This window comes from Rattus norvegicus, chromosome 7 (genome assembly GCF_036323735.1).
Source record: "Rattus norvegicus strain BN/NHsdMcwi chromosome 7, GRCr8, whole genome shotgun sequence".
Lineage (NCBI taxonomy): Eukaryota > Metazoa > Chordata > Mammalia > Rodentia > Muridae > Rattus > Rattus norvegicus.
The window spans coordinates 117927133-117946056 of NC_086025.1; the positions used below are offsets into that span (position 1 = coordinate 117927133).

An 18924-nucleotide genomic window follows, 5' to 3' on the forward strand; every position below is an offset into this window, starting at 1 on the left:
GGTCTGACATTCTGGTTCACAATCAGAAGAATGTGAACCCAACCGGAATCCCTCTTTTAACAACTGAACCGCTTGATAATGCTGTAGTCAGCCAAAAGCATAAAAAACGCGAGTCCTGATCCAGGACGCAGGTGGTTCATCCCGCAGTGAAGAATCCCTCCGGGGACTTCATCTCCTGTGGGCCCTAACTGGCCGTGCAGCCTTGGGCAAATTTAATTCACCTTTACAGCTCCCAACGAGGAAATCTGTGGACGTCTATCACAAGGCAGCAATTGGGGTGGATGACTCTTGGGTCCGTCCCTCAGGGCTCTCCAGCCCCATATCCGGAAGAGTCACCATAAGCTTCCAAGCCGCAGGCTGAGATCCACCCTCCCTAAGGCCCATCCACGTGAGAATCACGTTGCACACGCCTCGTGCTCCCTCAGATTCACGGCCTGCCTCCTCAGCCACCCACCACACTATCGGAGTCCTCCAAAGTCAGTGACCACAACTCCTCCCGCCAGTGTCTCAGCAGCGATTGGCGCGCGAACTTCCTCAAACCGGGATGGCGGTCGACACGTGACCAACGTGCTTAACCCGCGCAGACAGTGGCGTTGGCTCTAGGCCGGCAGCCCGCACTCCCTTTCGCGCACGCGCGAGATCCGACGTTCCTCCCAGCAACTGTTTCCAGGGCGGGCTTGCGCATGCGTCGCGTGACACCCAGCAGCCCGCAGGAAGAGGTCCGGGCGGGTGAGCTCCGACGCGCTTGCGCAGTAGCTGGATGAGGGCGTTGCTTGCCTCCTCCCTTTTTTTTCTCCGATTGGTTCTGAGGGGTATATTCGAGTTGCAAAATGGCGGCCCCGAGCGCTCTCTTCAGCGTTCAGTAGCAGCTTCAGGCTGAGCGGATGTCTCTTCTCCTCAGTTTCGGACTCAGAGACACGCGGCTCCCGACTCCTGCTGATCACGAAGTCCTTGAAGGCGCTCAACGCACCGGAATCTCCCAGCGGCCGCGACCGCCGCCTCGGCCCTGCTCTCCGCGGCGCCGGAACTCAGCGTGATCTGCGGCGGCCGTCTAGGAGGTGAGGACCGGGCAGGCCGGGAGGGCGGGGCGGCGGCGGTCTTGGCGACGCGGCGGGCTGTTTGTGAAGCCAGGCCGGGCCAGGCCTGCCGGGCGAGCCGCCTGGCCACTGGAGGGCTCGGCTAGGCGCGGGCCTCGACCCGGGCGGAGGTAGGCGGCGGCGGCGGCAGGGCCTCCATGGTTGGCCTTCATCTCTCACTTGTCTCCCGACTGGGCCCGGTGCATGCACTCACGGTATTCCTAGGCCGTTGGTCACCCGGGTCCGTCCAAAGCAAGTTTTGAAGTTTGGGCTTTCCGGGGCGTTATAGTGATCTCGATCGGCTCCTAGTGTTTTCGTGTGAAATTCATCTCTGACAGCAGGGTTGTACCTGGTGTGCACATTACCCGAAGCGGCCGTTCGTGAATAATGTATTTTCCCCCACTGGCAACTTCCTAGCTTCATATCATGAAAGCATTTCATGGAGCCATTTTACCCACAGACGCTGACATTTGGCAAACTCTTCCGGGCAGCTGGTGTAACTCATTTGTTATGGGAATTAAATTTCCCGGTAACACATTGGTAGGTTTCTCTAGCACGTACAAGACCCTGGATCCTGTCCCCACAGCTCTAAAAGAAAAAAATAAAAGAAAAATTTTTTCCTTTCAAAAGAGGAAAATTAACTATGGAATGTGGAATAAGGTGTTTGATGTTCTTTTAAGTGTGTATCTCCTGTGCTGTCCTTAAACTTGTCCTGTGGCTTAGATTGGCCTCAAACTGTCATCCTGCCTCAGCCTCACTTTGCCATCACCCAGGTTGGTGAAATGTGTTTTAAAAGTTTAGCCTGTAGTTCGAGTTACTTTGTTTTCCCACTCTACAACTTCTGAGTATGGGGGTAAAAATAGTATATATATATTTTTTCTGGTTATTATTTTGACAAGACACGTCTCTGTTTTAGCCACTGTTCTAGGCGATGCCTTCTTTAAGTTTTCATAGCACTCCCTCTGCCCCACACATAATCATTCACCAAACTCATTTGCCCAGGATCTCTCAGCTTGTCCTGGAAGCTAGCACTAGTATCTTGTATTTTCTCAAATAAGTAATGCCTCAGACAACTGATTCAACAACAGATTGTCATCTATGAGCCAGATATGTTTGGAAAATTTTGGAGTCATCACGAAACAGAACCAAAATCCCTGCCCTCTGGTTTATCTGAGTAGGTGTGAAATGGCAGTTAGTCTGTCAGGTACAGTCTGCTCTCTAGTTTCAAGTCTAAGCTGGATGTTAAAATTTCACATAGTACCATTTGGTTTTCCACCGTTCCTTTTGTCCACATCTTAAAACAGTACATCTAACCAGGTCACTGCTTGCCCCTTTTGCCCTCTGGTGGTGATGTTAGGTAATGATTAGAAAAGTTTCCCTAGCGATCCAGAGACCTTACCTGTGAACAGTTCTGTAAAGAATGCTATTTCTGATAATATTAATTTTGCAGCGTTTCGGGGAGGAGTTATAAAGAGAGGGTTCCCAGTTACTGGTATTTATTAAAATTCATGCTATATATTTTAGAATCTTCGATTTAAAAATCATTTTGTAATAAAAAAATGCCTATAAGAGAAAAATGTAAAAGGTTGGGATGTATCAATATCAAAAGCTGGGCACAACATACACGCACACTCACTCACAAACTCACTCCTCTCTCTCTCTCTCTCTCTCTCTCTCTCTCTCTGTCTCTGTCTCTGTCTCTGTCTCTCTGTCTGTCTCTCACTCTCTCACTCCCCACACTCCCACCCACCCCGCACATCAGATTTTGCAGGGCTTTGGAATTTACTGGTTTGAAACTTACTCTATAGTTGCTAATCTGCTGTGGTTAAGTTTTGGGTAAGTTTGTAGTTAGTGACTGTTCCAGGCCTACTCTGGTGGGATGCTGTGCTGAGGGTAAATGAACGGAGAAAGAATCAGGAAGGAGTACCTACTGCCAGCCTGGGCAAGTATCCCTGCTGCTTCAGCTGCTCTGAAGAAACCAAACAGTGCTTAGAACCAAGCCCCCAGAGCTTGTGTGGGTTAATTTTTTTTCCTGTGTGTATGTATAATTCCAACAGGGATATGAGCAGCCTGACATGGGTGCTAGGTACTGAACTTGGGTCCTCTGCAAGAGTAATATGTGCTCCTAACTGCTGAGCTCTCTTCCCAGCCCCTGTTATTTCTAGTTCTGAAAAGCAAACATTTTTTCTGGAATAGCTCTGGTTGTCCTAGAACTTATTCTGTAGACTAGCCTGGTCTCAAACTCACAGAGATCCACCTACCTCTACTTCCTGAGTCCTGGGACTAAAGGTGTGTGCCACTTTGCCTGGCCCTTGTTGTTACTACTGTTGTTGCTGCTGCTGTTGCTGTTGTTCTGTGTGTTTGCACGCCTGTGGAAGCCAGAAAAGTTAGATGCCCCTAGAGTTGAAGTTACAGGTATTTGTGAGCTGCTGTTGGGTACTTGGAATCAAACATGAACTCTACAAGAGCAGTGCACTCTTACCTGCCAAGCCATCTCACCAGCCTTGATGCTGTATATCTGAAGCAGGTGCTACCACATCCATAGCCTTTAAAATGTCTTAAGTAATGTAAGGAATGTTTTAGCTTTGTACAATATGCAAGTCAGGACAATTAAATGCTAATTGGGAGACATTTCTATTAATTGTAGCCTTAAGCAAACTACTTGTGTAGCGAAAGTGTTTCTGAGGCATTATTAAAATCCTTACCCAAGAATAAACTCATGAATCATCTTTAACTTTTAAATATTAAGAATGTTTATGGCAAGAATATTTACAATGACTTAAGGTCTTTATGTACATACAGTATGCTACTTAAATACTATAGATTTTGAGAGCTCAATAGATATTTGATTTAGTTTTCTGGATGGAGTTGGCTTTCTGTTCAGAAAGAGTGCTAGTGTCCCTAAGGTGTCTTTGCCTGCTCCTTGAGGTCTGCATTGAGGATTTGATACTGGAGGCCCATGGCCCATTGTAAAGTTCTCACTGAAGCACTTTTCATTAGCATCAGGAGCACACCTACCAGATTTTATGCTGGACTAGCATTTTTTAATTACTCGTAATAAAAATTTTTAATTAGAAAAGTAAAATTAACTTCCCCAAACTTCATATTTTCATGGATTTCTTACTGTGTTTCCTTCCCTTGGAGCCAAATCCTCTAACCAAGTCTCATTTGCTTAAAACATGTTAATTGCTTTCTCTTAAACGTCTCTATTTTATGGTTTTATTACACAATAAATGAAAACCGCAGCAAAAATTTATTTGTAACAGTTATGGTGTAGAAAAGCAAACATCTTATTTTTGTTTCCTGTAATCTAGGTTCACAAAAATGGCGAAGAGAGTTGCGGAGAAGGAATTAACAGATAGGAATTGGGATGAAGAAGATGAAGTTGAAGAGGTACAGAGCAGTTCCCTTTGTGGTTTCTTGCTGTGTCTAAGTTCATGTTACTTTCTTGGTGAAGAATATGGTAGAACTTTAAAACCTTCAAGAAGGGGTTGGGGATTTAGCCCTGGGTTCGGTCCCCAGCTCCGAAAAAAAGAAAAAAAAAAAACCTTCAAGAAAACATAGTGGGAGAGGCGATGGTTCCTCGTGAGCTGTGGGTGTTTGCTGTAGAAATGTGTTCTTTGTGAGTGAGTATTGCTGTTCTATTAGTGCAATTTTGTGATGAGTCTGTAGAAGCAAGAGTCACACACAGCATCCTCTACTGTGCTTTGAATGTCTAGTCATGACTAGAGTTCCTGGGCTGTGGTTTCTCACCTTGGCCTACTCTCTACAGTTCCTTACTACAATGCTTCTCCTGACCTACTGTTACCCAATGCTAAATCTGTGCCTGGCAATCACAGTGATTTAATAGAATTTACACTATTAATAGAAATAGTAGTTTCTTTGCCATCAAAATTAAAGTTGTCTTCTGTCAGGAAATCTTTGCATATCTAGGTCTCTCTCTCTCTCTCTCTCTCTCTCTCTCTCTTTTTTCTTTAATTTCTTTTATTTATATGAGTACACCGTAGGTGTCTCCAAACACACCAGAAGAGGGCATCAGATCCCATTACAGATGGTTGTGAGCCACCATGTGGTTGCTGGGAATTGAAGTCAGGACCTCTGGAAGAGCAGTCAGTGGTCTTAACCGCTGAGCCATCTCTCCAGCCCCATATCTAGGTCTCTTGAGTGAGTTGATACTCCTAGGCTAGTTCAGTAGGCAGATCCCCAGCAAAGCTGACTCCAGCTCTGTAGCACACAGCTGGTGCAAAGGGAAGAAGGAATCAAGGAGTAAAGTGTTTTGCAGCTTTATTCATAGGCTGGTGTCTTCCTTTTTTGGTACTGATAGATATGCTGATATGTTTAGGGAGACAAACCACTGATGTGATAATGTGTTTACAGAACCTCTAGCCAACTTGTTCTTTAACTGAATCTTTAGGTATGGCTTTTTTTCCTACCTTGGTCTTAAACACAGTCCTGGAGTAGAGTAAGATCTAGACTACCATATAGTGGTTCACTTTGTTACTAAAGTATCCAGGAGTGAAAGAACTTGGGCAGGTTCTACTGAGACAACTATGGAAGTTTGTTACATGTAAGTGTAGCCAGATGGTCCTTGCTCTGGGGATGAGGATCCTTTTAATGTTAACATGATCTGAAATATAAGAGGCCTTTAGTTTTGTTTTTGAGATGGTCTCACTTTATAATCCAGCTGCTTCAGCTTCCTGTGTAAAGGTGCTTTGGGTGGGAGCTGGCACTTCTGGCTGGGTGAGAATTTTGTTCAGTTAGTTCTAGCCCTGCAGGTGAGGGAGTAGATGAAGTGAAACACAGACCTTCCACAAACAGTGATTAGGTGAGTATGATTAGCACACTCAGCACACTGTGGAAGAGCTCGGGTAATGAGGGGCTTGTATGGCCTAGCCATCTGGCCTTTTGGACAGTGGGCAAGGTGGGCAGGTCTGCTCTTCAGAACAGTGAGTGAAGGCCATGGCTCAGTGGTGGAGCTCATGCATGTACAACAGGAATTCTACAAAAGAAAAATGTGGATGCTATCCACAACAACTTAATTTTTTTGAAAGCTGTGGTAGTAAGACGCTTGGTTTCAGAGACTGTGTATAAGATATTTGAGGACGCCAGCTATGAGTATTTTTTGTACCAAGATCTAGCGGTGTTCATCTTTTCAGAAATTGCATATTCTTATCTCTGGGTTGGAACTTGGATTTGTAGATTCCGGAAAACTCGTTACTTGCCTGACTTGATTGGAATCTATAGAAACAGGTAGATGATATATGTGAGATGTTTCTTAATGTGTTAAGTCAACTCTTTTAATACAAGAGTCAAATACAAGATAAATTTGTTCTAGTGTTCGTGTTTAGCATTTAATCTTCCTTTGGCCTTACCTTTCTGCTGTCTTCATTTGTTTCTTTGCAGATGGGAACATTCTCAGTGGCCAGTGAGGAAGTCATGAAGAACAGAGCCGTGAAGAAGGCAAAGCGTAGGAATATTGGCTTTGAAGTGAGTGCCTCCTGCAGCTGTGATGTCTTACTGACATGGTTTTCCAGTCCCAGAGCATGTATACAGCAAACGCTCTCCCCATGCACCTTTTTTAAAAATATGTGTATGTATAGAAGCTTGTGTGCCTACTGTGCACACTTGGAGGTCAGAACAACTGCATGAATCAGTTCTTTCCAGCATCTGGTCCCTGGGAGTGAAGTTTCAGGTCATCTGACTTGATGACACATTACAGAAGTGAAGTTGGTTTGCTCAGATTATTTGTACTGTGTACCTCAAAGCAGAGAAACAATTGTATAGCCGACATGTTCTTAGGAAACTCCATGTAATACCCTGGGTGCATTCAGAGTGCACTGTCTAGTGTAAGTTCACATTTATGTCTGCCTTAGAGGAGCACTTCCTGTGCAGCCCTGATCTCCCTGGAACCATGCTGCTGGGAACAGTGGGCAGGAGTGGGTCTGCAGTAAGAAGATGGCCGTACTTCATGATTGGCTAGGTGGATGGGAAGCTGTCTCGTCCAATGGCTCCTTTTACTGAGAGTGGGAGAATAGAGGAGACCAATTAAATGACTCTGGTTGGAGTCCTATGACAGCTGCTTGTACTTCTCTGGAAGGCAGAACAGAAATGAGCACAGGCAGGAGTAGACGCAGATCTGGGAATCGACAGCGTGATACGGGGCTGAAGCTGTGGGCATAGATGAGAGGAGCCATGTGATGTGTGCGCATGGCTGTGACAGGAGGGGATCTAGCTGTTCAGTAAGTGAAGGCCAGTGACAAAGTAGCAGATCTGGCCAGTAGGCTCATGTGGCCCAGGATAGCACAGCCCAGCACAAAATTGTAAATTTTTTTAAAACGAAAGGTTTCGTGTGTGATGGGGAGGCTGACTTGTGTGGTTTTCGGGTGAAGTTTGTAGATGCAACACTCATGCTGTCATGTCAAAACATTGGGTGGGCCTGGGTGTACATCTTGAGCTAAAACTTGGGTGAGTAGAAGGGCAAAAGCAGGTCAGTGCCCGTGGGCCAGGAAAGGGGTTATATATAGAACAGTTAAAATTCACATTGAGGTTTAGCATTGTGTTTTAATCAGAACTTATATTAGAAAACCTAAATGTCATACCATCTACCTAAATAAACAAACAGGCTTTTCTCAAATACTATAGGAAATAGATCTAGGCAATAGAAATAATGTGGATGTGTCAAACCAGGCATAGTAGCACATGCACTGGGAGGCAGAGGCAGGCTGATCTGAGTTCAAGGCCTGCATGATCTACATAGTGAGACTGTCTGAGGAGGAAAAAATGGATGTATCACATTCACTCTAAAATTTAGCTAGATAATTTACCATCAGCAGTTTCTAAAGTAGCAATAAATACTATATAATTTTTAAATCCAGTGCGGAATCAAAAGGCCCTGAAGAGCTCTATACAGTTTCATAGCTTGTCTGTAAGTCATCTGGTATGTTTTTGGTTTTTGTTTTGACACAGGGTCTCACTTTGTAGCTCTAGCTGTCCTATACTCACTAGGTGTGGTACAGGCTGGCCTCAAGCTCAGAGATCCACTTGCCTCTGCCCTTCAAGTGCTGGGATTAAAGGCAGCTACCTCTGCTTGGAAAACTGTTTAACTGTGCAAAACATCCATCTACTTGGGCTTAATGCTTTTGCTATTTTTGTTTTGTGGGGCCACAGTTCAAGACAGGGTTTCTTTGTGTAGTCCTGGCTGTTCTTAAACTTACTCCATTGGATTTGAACTCAGAGATCCACCAGCCTATTTTACATTTTTTTTTAAAGATTTAATTTGTATTTATGTGTGTATGTGCCTACCCACAGAGACCACAGAGACCAGAAGAGAGGGTCTCAGAACTATGAGCTCAGTTTACAGGACTTGTGAGCCGCCTGATAGGAGTGGTGGGAGTCATGCTTAGGTCCTCTGGGAGAGCAATAAGTGCTCTTAACCACGTGCTGCTCTCCAGCCCCTACTTTCAGGTTTTAGATTTTGATCAGAAACTCTAGGGGCTGGGAGGTTGTCGTTCAGTTGGCAGAGTGTATGAGTAGAATCTATTTGAGTGTGGTGGTATATGCTTATAAACCCAGAGTTCAGTAGGTGGAGGCAGAAGGCTCAGCAGTTCAGTGTCATAGTAAGTGGGAAGCCAGCCTGATAACTGATACTCTGTCATAAACAGAAGCATCAGAATTAAAAGTATTAAGATTTTTCATTCCTCCTTATTTTATTGCTATAAATATAAACATTTGAAAATCTATAGGTGTGATTAAAACTGTTTTTGAAAACTAACATTAAGGCTAACTGGTATGTTTTTCTTAGGGTGTCTGCTACACCATGAGATAAAGTAACTTACTTATTTCAGCTTGCAGTTGTCCGTCATGGAGGGAGGGAAGGGCAGGAACTCTGGCAGGAACTGAAGCAGAAGGCATGCTTACTGTCATGATTCTCACAGTTCCCTCGGCATGCTGTGCTGCACACCTGGGGTGATGCTGCCACATGGATCATTAATCAAGAAAATGAACCACTACTTGCCTACAGCCTCCTCTTCACTGAGGTTCCTCTTTCCAGATGACTGTAGCTTGTGTCAAATTGACAAAAGAACAAAAACCAGGACATGAGTTATGTAGGAAATGAAGAGGGATTAGCTGTGTGTGTGTGTGTGTGTACATACATGTGTGTGTGATTATTGTTCATTATTTTGGGAACTCTACTTTGGAGTTAGTATAGCTGGTACATTAAAAAATGTACACCTATGTATTATAGACTGTCATGTTTGTGCCTGCTAGCTTTAATGCAGACTTCCAACTCTACAAGTGCTCTGATCAATATGCATGAGTCCCCTAAAGTTTATGTTACAAAAATATTACATATTGTGTGTGTGCTTGCTTGTATGTGTGGACACACGATGGGCACATGTGTTTGTGTGTGTAATGGTCTGCAGCTGACATGTGTCTTCCTTGATCTCTATTCACATTATTTATTGAGGCTGGACTCTTGCTGAACCTTGAGTTCCATGGTCCAAATTTCAGTCCTCCTGCTTGCATGATAAGCACTTTATCCACTGAGCTGAGTCCTTAGCCCTGACATCTTTAATATAATAAAACACTGAAAAGAATGTAAACATTAAAACTAAGTAGACATGGTTGGGTTTTCCTGCCTAGCTGTTTACATAGGAACATTACATTCTGGGGAAAGTGGTGGAGCTTTATTGGCCTAACCACTCCCTTAGAAGATGGCAAGTTAAACTTTTAGGGTGCATGCGCATGTTCCTGCACTGCATGAAGGCCAGGGGATTACAGTTGTTGTCCTGCTCTGTGCACCATGTTCCATTCAAACAGTTTCTCTTTGAACAGGGGATTCTGACTCAGGTCCTCATGTTTGCACAGCAGGCACTCTTACCCAAGGAGCATCTCCCCAGCCTCAGAAAAGTTACATGGTCAGTCAGCAGAGACCTTTCTCCACAGTACTCTAGACTCTCACGAGGAATATGAGTGCTTCACAGCATCTCTGCTGACTGAGTAGACTAGCCAAGGGAGGAGCTTGCTAAAGACAGGGATAAGGAAGCAGCAAGGAAAGAAAAACAGACTGCACTAGATTGCGTTATTGATGGGATGGCTAGAACATGCAGCATGGTCTCCTCGGAGTTCTGTACGCTAAGAACAGCTTGAAAGCCCAAAATTCTTAAGAAGTTAGGTGAACTGTGCTCTCTTTTGTCTTGAGACAGGGTTGAGACAGGATTTCTCTGTCCTAGAATTCACATTGTAGACTAGGCTGGCCTGGTCTTAGGGATCTGCCTGCCTCCCAAGGGCTGGGATGAAGGCTTGAGCCACCATGCTAAGCTAAATATTTTTAATTTGTTTGATTTCATGTTTCTAAAGCTTCTTTAGGCAAATGTCCTTTGGAAAGGTGCATGAGGCTTTTTGTACTGGAGTATTTTCAGTTATTCTGAAACTCGGTAGTAGGCACATGGATTTGCTGTGTTTGTTTTAGTGCCATCTTTTCTGGCTGTTTGAGGAAGGAAGGCAGCTGTGACATAGCTGTCCTTAGAGGCACCTTCTTTTCCTCTCCTGCCTGGCCTATGCTAGTAGCTTCTCTGTCCAGTGTCAGCCATGCCTGAGCACTGCTGGCCCTGGGGTCTGCTTCCCTGAGTGTGCTTTCTTTGTGTTTCAGTCTGATAGCGGAGGAGCCTTTAAAGGTTTCAAAGGGTTGGTTGTGCCTTCTGGAGGAGGAGGGTTTTCTGGATTTGGTGGTGGCTCTGGAGGGAAGCCTCTGGAAGGACTGACAAATGGAAACAGCACAGACAGTGCCACGCCCTTCTCCAGTGCAAAGACAGCAGCGGAGCCTAAGGCAGCCTTTGGTGAGTAGTCCTCCCTCTCTAGCCCTCTCTAAAATTGATGCTGAAAGAGAACTTTGCTACCTGATTGTTATATTTTTCTCTCTTTGACAGTGTCTTGCAATGTAGCCCAGGCTGGCCTTGAACTCAGTCTTCCTCTTCCAGCCTTCTCAACACTGGGATTATAGGTGTGGGCTACCAGACCCAGCTGGTGAGATGTTTCTAGCCTTGTGTCCTTGGATGTGCGGGTGAAAGGGTGGGACTTGGGGAGATGCATGGAGTGAGTGGGTCGCAGAGCGCACCTCTGCATCTGACACAGCAATTGTATTCTCAGCTCTGCCATTGACAGCTGTGTGACTTCCGTGTCAAGTTCATGACCTCCAGACCCCAGAATTGACTCTTGGCAAGGAAGCACTTTGTAGACTCAGTGTGCCTTCCTGGTTCATGCACACCAAGGGCTTTCAGTACACCTCCCACCACAATGTCCATTGGAAACTGGGGTGATGCTGTCTTTGAAGACAGTTTCCCTGATCTACATTTTAACAGGAAATACTGAACACCTAACCCTGTTCTGGATTGATTAATTAATCGGGAACTTTTGGAATTCGCATAGAGAACTGAATCCTAGAAACGATCCTATTGCCTAGATTGTGTTTTGCTATTCTCAAAGTGTACGTTGTATGGTGGTTGTTGGTTTGAGATAGCTATAGGAGCTCAAGAAGGCCTCTAGCTGTGTAGAGGGAGGATCTTTGAACTCCTGATTCTCTTGATTCTGGCTTCACGTGCCAGATGGCCTCACGCACCACCCACTGGCCTGTTTACTAAGCAGAGTTTTCCAAGTACCTTGGTACCCATTTGCTAGATACTCATTTCCTCAGCATTAGTGTATGGACACCAGCTTGGTGACAGGAAGTGCAGAGCATGATGGTAGAAGTGTGGAAACACAGCTGTAACTGAGCCTGGGGGCGGGCACTGTTGTCAGCTTAGGCAGCCAGAGTAGAACAGCAGGCTCCAGCTCAGCTGAGACTATGTAGCAAGACCTGTAGAGACACATTAAAAACAAAAACAAATCAATCCTTAGATGATTTATTTAATCAAACCAGCTTTTAAAGTACTTGAACATTAACTTCTTACAGGTTCTTTTGCTGTGAATGGCCCTACTACTTTGGTGGATAAAAAGATCTCCAGTCCTAAATGCAATAGCAGCAATCAGCCGCCCTCCTCCGGCCCAGCCTCCAGTACCTCCTGCACTGGGAATACCTATCATAAGCAGTTGGCTGGCTTGAACTGCTCTGTCCGGGATTGGATAGTGAAGCATGTTAACACAAACCCACTTTGTGACCTGACGCCCATTTTTAAAGACTACGAGAGATACTTAGCGACGATCGAGAAGCAGCTGGAGAATGGGGGTAGCAGCAGCTCAGAGAGCCAGACAGACAGGGCGACGGCTGCAATGGAGCCTCCTTCCCTTTTTGGTTCAACAAAACTACAGCAAGATTCACCATTTTCATTTCATGGCAACAAAGCGGAGGACACATCTGAAAAGTTGGAGTTTACAGCAGAAAAGAAATCGGACGCAGCACAAGGAGCAACAAGTGCCTCGTTTAATTTTGGCAAGAAAATTGAGAGCTCAGTTTTGGGCTCTTTAAGCTCTGGCTCCCTAACTGGGTTTTCATTCTCTCCTGGAAACTCTAGTTTATTTGGTAAAGATGCTGCCCAGAGTAAAGCAGCCTCTTCACCGTTTTCTGCTAAAGCATCCGAGAGTCAAGCAGGAGGCAGCAGCAGTGAGTGCAGAGGTAAATACAAAGCACTGTCTGGACCTGTCAGTGTGGCAGCTCTTGGCAGTAGGCACATTCGCTGAGTTTCCTTTGAGCTATTGGTACAACAGTACTCGTGTGTGTCCTGTATAACACTTCAGGACCGGTTCCATCCAGCAAAGCTTTCTAAAGTGATGGGTGTGCTGTTAGCACGTGTACTGTCCGGTGCAGCGGCCCCTCGCCGTGCCTGCACAATTGCATTCTTGCACTGTGACGAGGGTGCTGAGGGATTAGATTTCTACTTTGAAGGACAGGTTGTTTTGTTTTTATTTTTCTCTGTAGTTCTGGCTGTCCTAGAACTTGCTATGTAGTCCAGGCTGCCCTTGAATACCAAGCACCACTGCTCTTTTGCCTGAACTCTTCAGCTGCCAGTGTCCAATCGGAGCCCTTTAATTTCTCCTCTGCCTCTAAGTAAGAAGAGTATCCTGAACTATAGGCAGCTTATATCATGCCCTAGTACTGCAGTCTGCACTATCAGACCCTGTTTCGATCTTGTGATAACCACACCTTAACATCAGAAAGACTTGGAACTTGTTCAAACAGCAAGTTTCTGGCCTTCCAGGATCTCCTTCTCCAGTCCTGAGTGCCTCAGTTAAGTAATCCTGCCAGGGCATCCTGGTACCTCATGCTGGACCTTAGTTCAGTCTTTCTGTTGCTGTGACAGAAAGCACAGGGTTTCTCTGTGTAGCTCTGGTTGACCTGGTGCTCATCTGTAGACCATGCTGTCCTAGAGATCTGCCTGCTTCTGCCTCCCACGTGCCCCACCACACCCAGCTCTTAGTTTGGGTCTTTGATCCAAGTCTGGCAGGTTTACACAGCTGTCTTTTCTCTTTGAGGGGATCCTTCCTGTTTGTCAGCCTTATCTCTGCTCCTCACTGTGGCTGAGGCTCTCCTGAGTGAATGTGCCCTTCCTGCTGCTCTCTGTGAGGCAGGTCCTGTAGCACCAGGTCCTTGACCCTTAGACAGTTCAGACGACTCTTTGGAGCAATTTTTCTGACCAGTTTGACCTTTAAGAACGTATTTTTGCTCTTTTGGTCATTGTTGATGCTGCTTATCCCTGGGCACAGCATGCTCTGGACACAAGAACACTGGCAGGGGTGGTATTGGGTGTCTTCTCCACTGGGCAACCCAAGTGTGGATAATTTTGTACTTAGGATGTTTTGGTGAATGCCGTAAGCAAGGATGCCTTTCATTCTTGGGCTTTGGACAAGGTATTTTAGGATAGAGGGAAAAGTGAGCAAGTGAAGATGTTTTCCTCCAGACCGGAGCACCTGACTTTGATGCTGGGAACCCACAGGGTAGAAGGAAAGAACCAAATCCCACAGTTGTCCTCTGACTTCCACAGTACACATCTGTGTGCACACACGCTCAGGCTAAATAAATATTTCACAAAAGAAACCCAGCTGCCCCTTCCCCTGGAACAGTAAGAAACTCGCAGTCGCACTTGCTAGCTTACGTGGAGGTCGGGCTGGTGTACAGGATGATGGGGAGCACGCGTCTTCTGACTCGGAGTTGTTTCTCTGCCAGATGGTGAAGAAGAGGAGAGTGACGAGCCACCCAAGGTGGTGGTGACTGAAGTGAAGGAAGAGGATGCTTTCTACTCCAAAAAGTGAGTGGGGCTGTGGGATACTGCAGGCCTCGCTAAGCCAAGCAGACAGAACTGCAACAGCAAGAGTGACTGCTCTACTTGGTTCGCTGGTTGGTTTGGTTTTTCGAGACAGGGTTTCTCTGTGTAGCCCTTAGTTATCCTGGAACTCACGCTGTAGATCAGGCTGGCCTTGAACTCACAGACCCACCTGCCTGCACTCCCCGAGTGCTGGCAGGGTTTTCCTAATAACCTAAGGGTCTGCCTGTAATGTACAGGCTTGGAGAATAGCGTACTACTTTATCCATAGCTACACCCTACTCCAGATTGATCTCTGGGTCTTAGGGGATCAAAATTGAAGGCCTGAAGGGAATTTGAAAAAATAAAAAGTAAGGGGGAGGGGTCAGCAGAGTGGAGAGATGCAGGGCAGTCTTATGGTTCCGTGCCCATTGTGCAGAGCCACTCTGCTGTGCCACTCAGCACAGGGCATATGAGAGCAGGCAGTGGGAAGGGGGGTAGGTTGAGATGTTGACTGACTGAAGAAAAATGGTCTTGGGTTTTACAGAGGGTTTGTGGGGAACTGTGCTTGCCCTCACTAGCAAAGTGCTTGCCTAACATTGCCCAGCATTACAAAGAAAGTTAAGGGTGAGAAGGTAAACTCTAGAATATCTCACTAGATTATCTTACTGTTTTGTTTAGTTTTACCCAGATGTTGTCAGTCCAGTAAAGAAGGTTTATCCTCTTTACGCACTACAGTTGTGGTTGGCAAACTGACTTGTTGAATGCCTAATCGTGTCTATTGTTTTCCCACAGATGTAAACTATTTTACAAGAAAGACAATGAATTTAAAGAGAAGGGTGTGGGGACCCTGCATTTAAAACCCACAGCGACTCAGAAGACCCAGCTCTTGGTGCGGGCAGACACCAACCTAGGTGGGTGCAGAGGTCACGGTGCCCTGTGTAGCGAGCCTTATCCTGGCACTGCAGTTCTTTGTAGGTTGGAGCTCAATAATAGGAGTTTGTTAGCTAGTTTGTTTGTTTTATGAGCGATCATGAGGCCAGACTCATCTTCTGTTCCTGATATGGACTTGGTTTTGAGTATTGGGAGCACGATGCAGGTGTGGTGTTAGAAGCTCTGATGAGAAGTACTGCAAAGGGTTTTGTTTCCCATGGTGGAGGGGGTGGGTGTGCATGTGGTTGCTTTATTGAGCACAGAGTAGGTTTCTGTTTGAAGGGATCTTTGTGGAGGGGAGGGCTGGGTTGTGTAGGCCCAAGAATGTCGTGTCTCATTCCTCAGCTGCTCTCTCTACCTTTAGTTTTGGACCAAGGTCTCAGTAACCTGAAGCTCATTGATCAGTTTGGTGGGCTGGCCAGTGAGTTTGAGGAATCCACCTGGTTGTGCCATAGCCCACATTCCCACCCTCCCCACCTCTCTGGGATGGGACCACAGGACTGGGCTGCTCTCCGCAGCTTCTTTTTTTTTTTTTTTTTGGTTCTTTTTTTTCGGAGCTGGGGACCGAACCCAGGGCCTTGCGCTTCCTAGGTAAGCGCTCTACCACTGAGCTAAATCCCCAGCTCCTCTCCGCAGCTTCTTACATGGGTTCTGAGGATCTGAAGTCAGGTCCTTGTGCTTGGATGCTTAGCAATGAGGCTCTCTTCCCAGCCTTAGGGATGCTTGTCATAGAGCAAGAACACTCCCTTCACCGCACCAGCTGTCTGTCCCTTACAGCAACTCAATAAAAGAGTAGCTTGACTGCAGTGAGCCTATAGCATGTAGTCAGTAGTGAGGCTCTGCCAGGCAACCCCAAAACACTCCTGGGGTTCTCTTTCCTGTGACTCAGCCAGCTAACTACGGTAGTATCATTCTGATGTCACTAGCCTGGTGTGCACCTGCTGGTGAGGAACTCTTGTTTCATCCTTAAGTCCCATGAAAGGGTGAAGATTTGGGTGTCCTCTTCACATGCAGTTACAAGGTTGTAAGCACCAGAAGCTGGACAAGGCTCCGCTTCAGATTTTGGAGTGCGTGCAGAAAGAGAGGTGGGAAGCACCCTCCTTTGGTGCCTGGCAACCTCCAGCTCCCCAGCTTACCACATTCCCAATACAAGAAATGGAGGCCTTTATGGCTATAACTTTTAACACATTAAGAAGTTGCTTCAGGATTGAATCTTAGCATCTTATAGAATCCTACAGTTTCGGGATATATTTTATATTTATTTGATATGTTTTGATGAATATCTTCGTTTGTTTACTCAAAGGCAACATTCTGCTGAATGTTCTGATCCCACCCAATATGCCGTGCACCCGGACAGGGAAGAACAATGTCCTTATCGTCTGTGTCCCCAACCCCCCACTTGATGAGAAGCAGCCCACTCTCCCGGTCACCATGCTGATTCGGGTGAAGACGAGCGAGGATGCCGATGAGTTGCACAAGATTTTACTGCAGAAAAAGGACGTCTGAGCACTGAGGCTGACCAGGGCACGTCACCATGTTGCTGCTTCCCTTTGCCCCTAAACTTAGTCACATTCTTTCCTCTTTGTACTGTGACATTCTGAGAACTTCTAGGTAACTTGAAACTTTTGTGAGGAAGATTAAGGCCAATAAATCCTTTCAGTGTGTCGAAGCTCTTCTCCCTTCCTAAGAACTAAGCAAAATACATTGGAGTGAAAAGTTTGGGAAGATTTTTTAATGTCGATTCATTGAGTAAACTAACCTAAGTGATTCTTACGGACTGTAATCAGGGTACCAGTTAGCTCTCCAAAGGCTCCCTCAGGCAGCCACGGGTGCCACTCTCTTCCTGCCCTGGGAGACTCAATGGCAGTGTCCACAGAGTTCCAGAAGACGCCTGCTCCCCTCCTGTGGGCTTGTTTGGTCCGTGACTAGCACTCCTGCCAAATACCACACCGGCACACTGTAACCGCGCTTGTTCTGTTTCCTTCTGAGCGGAACTGTGGGTCCTGGGGATCTCTGTCCTTAGCCTGTTTTTGACAGGTGCTGGCCTTTGACCTGGAACTACTTGACTGAACCAGGCACTGCCTTTCCATGGGAAGAGAGGGCAGGTAGTGGCTTGTCGGGGAGCTGGCGAGGTATAGACTGGGTTTTGTCGTTTATCCATGAGGTGCTCTTACTTGCTTACCTCCCTAGTTAACATGGATGGGGGCTGTCAGGAATAATGGATTTTATTAAAAGCACAAATTTGGTAGCATTTTTAAAATATCATTTCTATACCACAAACAAGCCTTTATTTTAAAAGAAAAAAGTGAAATTGTGCTGAAAAGGGTTGTATGCTCGTGGCCGTTTGTGCCCTGGGGACCTGGTGGTCACAATCTGAATGGAGCCCTGTCAGAGGGTGCTCGTGAGAAGGAAGAGTGTGGGAGTGGAGACGGCTCATTCGGCCTGTGACTTCAGACAGCAGCATGTTATTCAGCGTCTGAAAAGCCCAATTTCATTTTTACCTTTTTACGGATGAGGTATTCTTGAGTCTGCCCACTTGGAAGAGAGCCATGGTTCTACACGCCATTCATGCCACTTGAGAGCGGTGAGGTTACCGATACTAGCATTCTCTCAAGGCCAGACATCAGTTAAATGCAAGGTTTGTTGACGAGCTGGTCACGGCTCCCTCCTAACCCCAGTGCCGGAAAGCTGAGGCAGGAAGACCGTGCGAGTTCACAACAGCCTGAGCTACGCAGTAGGACCCCTCCCCCTAAAATAAAATAAAAGTTTGATGTCTAAAGTCATTTTCATTTCTCATAAAACCATTTGACACTAAGGGCCAGATCTTGTCTGAGGGCTCAGGTCAGTCCCCAGGGGTGCACACTTGTGTGCTCACACTTGTGTGTTCTGACCTGGGCAAACAGTCACAAAAACTGGGTGGCACAGTTGCTGTCTTAAAGCTGCAATGCCAGGGTGGGATGAAACCTGGTTAACTTGTTTTCACGTGGGCCTTGGTCTCACTATGTAACCCTGGCTAGCCTTGAACTCAGATCTACCTGCCTTGGCCTTCTGAGCCCAAAGCTGCTTGCCTGTTGTTGAGGTGGGTGACAGCGCTCTGCTGAGCGTTTCGGCGTGTGTCTGCTCATGCCTGTCTGCTGCTTGGGCTGCGGATCTAGGGAGGTGCTGTGCGTTTGTTTGCCTTTAGCATGGAGAATTGGTTCCTAGCAAGCAAGCTGCTGCGTCTGTTACCACAGGCCCGGCCTGTTCGCATTGGGTCTGCCCAGCTTCCCAAAGATGAAATGAGGGACGCATTTCAGAACAGTGCTGTGCAGCCCCGTGCCTGTGGAGCTGACAGGCGTCAGACTCACGGGCACTGTCAGGAACTTGTCTCTGTGGTGGCGATGCTCTGTGAGCATCTGCCCATGCCTTGAATATCTACCAAAAGAATAAAAGCAAAAAAGGTCGTGACTGGATTGCCTTCTGAAGTTCTCCAGCCAATTTTAATTGTAAATTAGTGAGTGTGGCTTTCTTTTTCTAACATTCCCAGCAGAGTTTGCTGCTAAAGACTTAACACTTTTGGAAACAAGAATTCCAGGGGAGGTATGTGGTGTGCCTGTAACTCAGTGTCTTGTCTTTATGCTCTAGGAGCTAGCTCAGTGCATCTGACCTGAGTGTGGGAGTCACTGTAAAGTCTGCGTGTC

General features: G+C 46.3%; 1 protein-coding gene across 1 annotated transcript; it reads left to right on the top strand.

Annotated features, from left to right (window-relative positions):
• Positions 1-749: 749 nt before the first annotated feature.
• Nup50 (nucleoporin 50) lies at positions 750-18023 on the top strand. Its single transcript, NM_012991.2, has 8 exons — positions 750-1058; positions 4391-4469; positions 6480-6563; positions 10729-10915; positions 12028-12687; positions 14236-14317; positions 15107-15225; positions 16548-18023. Exons 2-8 carry the CDS (start codon positions 4401-4403, stop codon positions 16748-16750), a joined length of 1404 nt encoding a protein of 467 aa, NP_037123.2. The 5' UTR covers positions 750-1058; positions 4391-4400; the 3' UTR covers positions 16751-18023.
• The last annotated feature ends 901 nt before the right edge of the window (positions 18024-18924 follow it).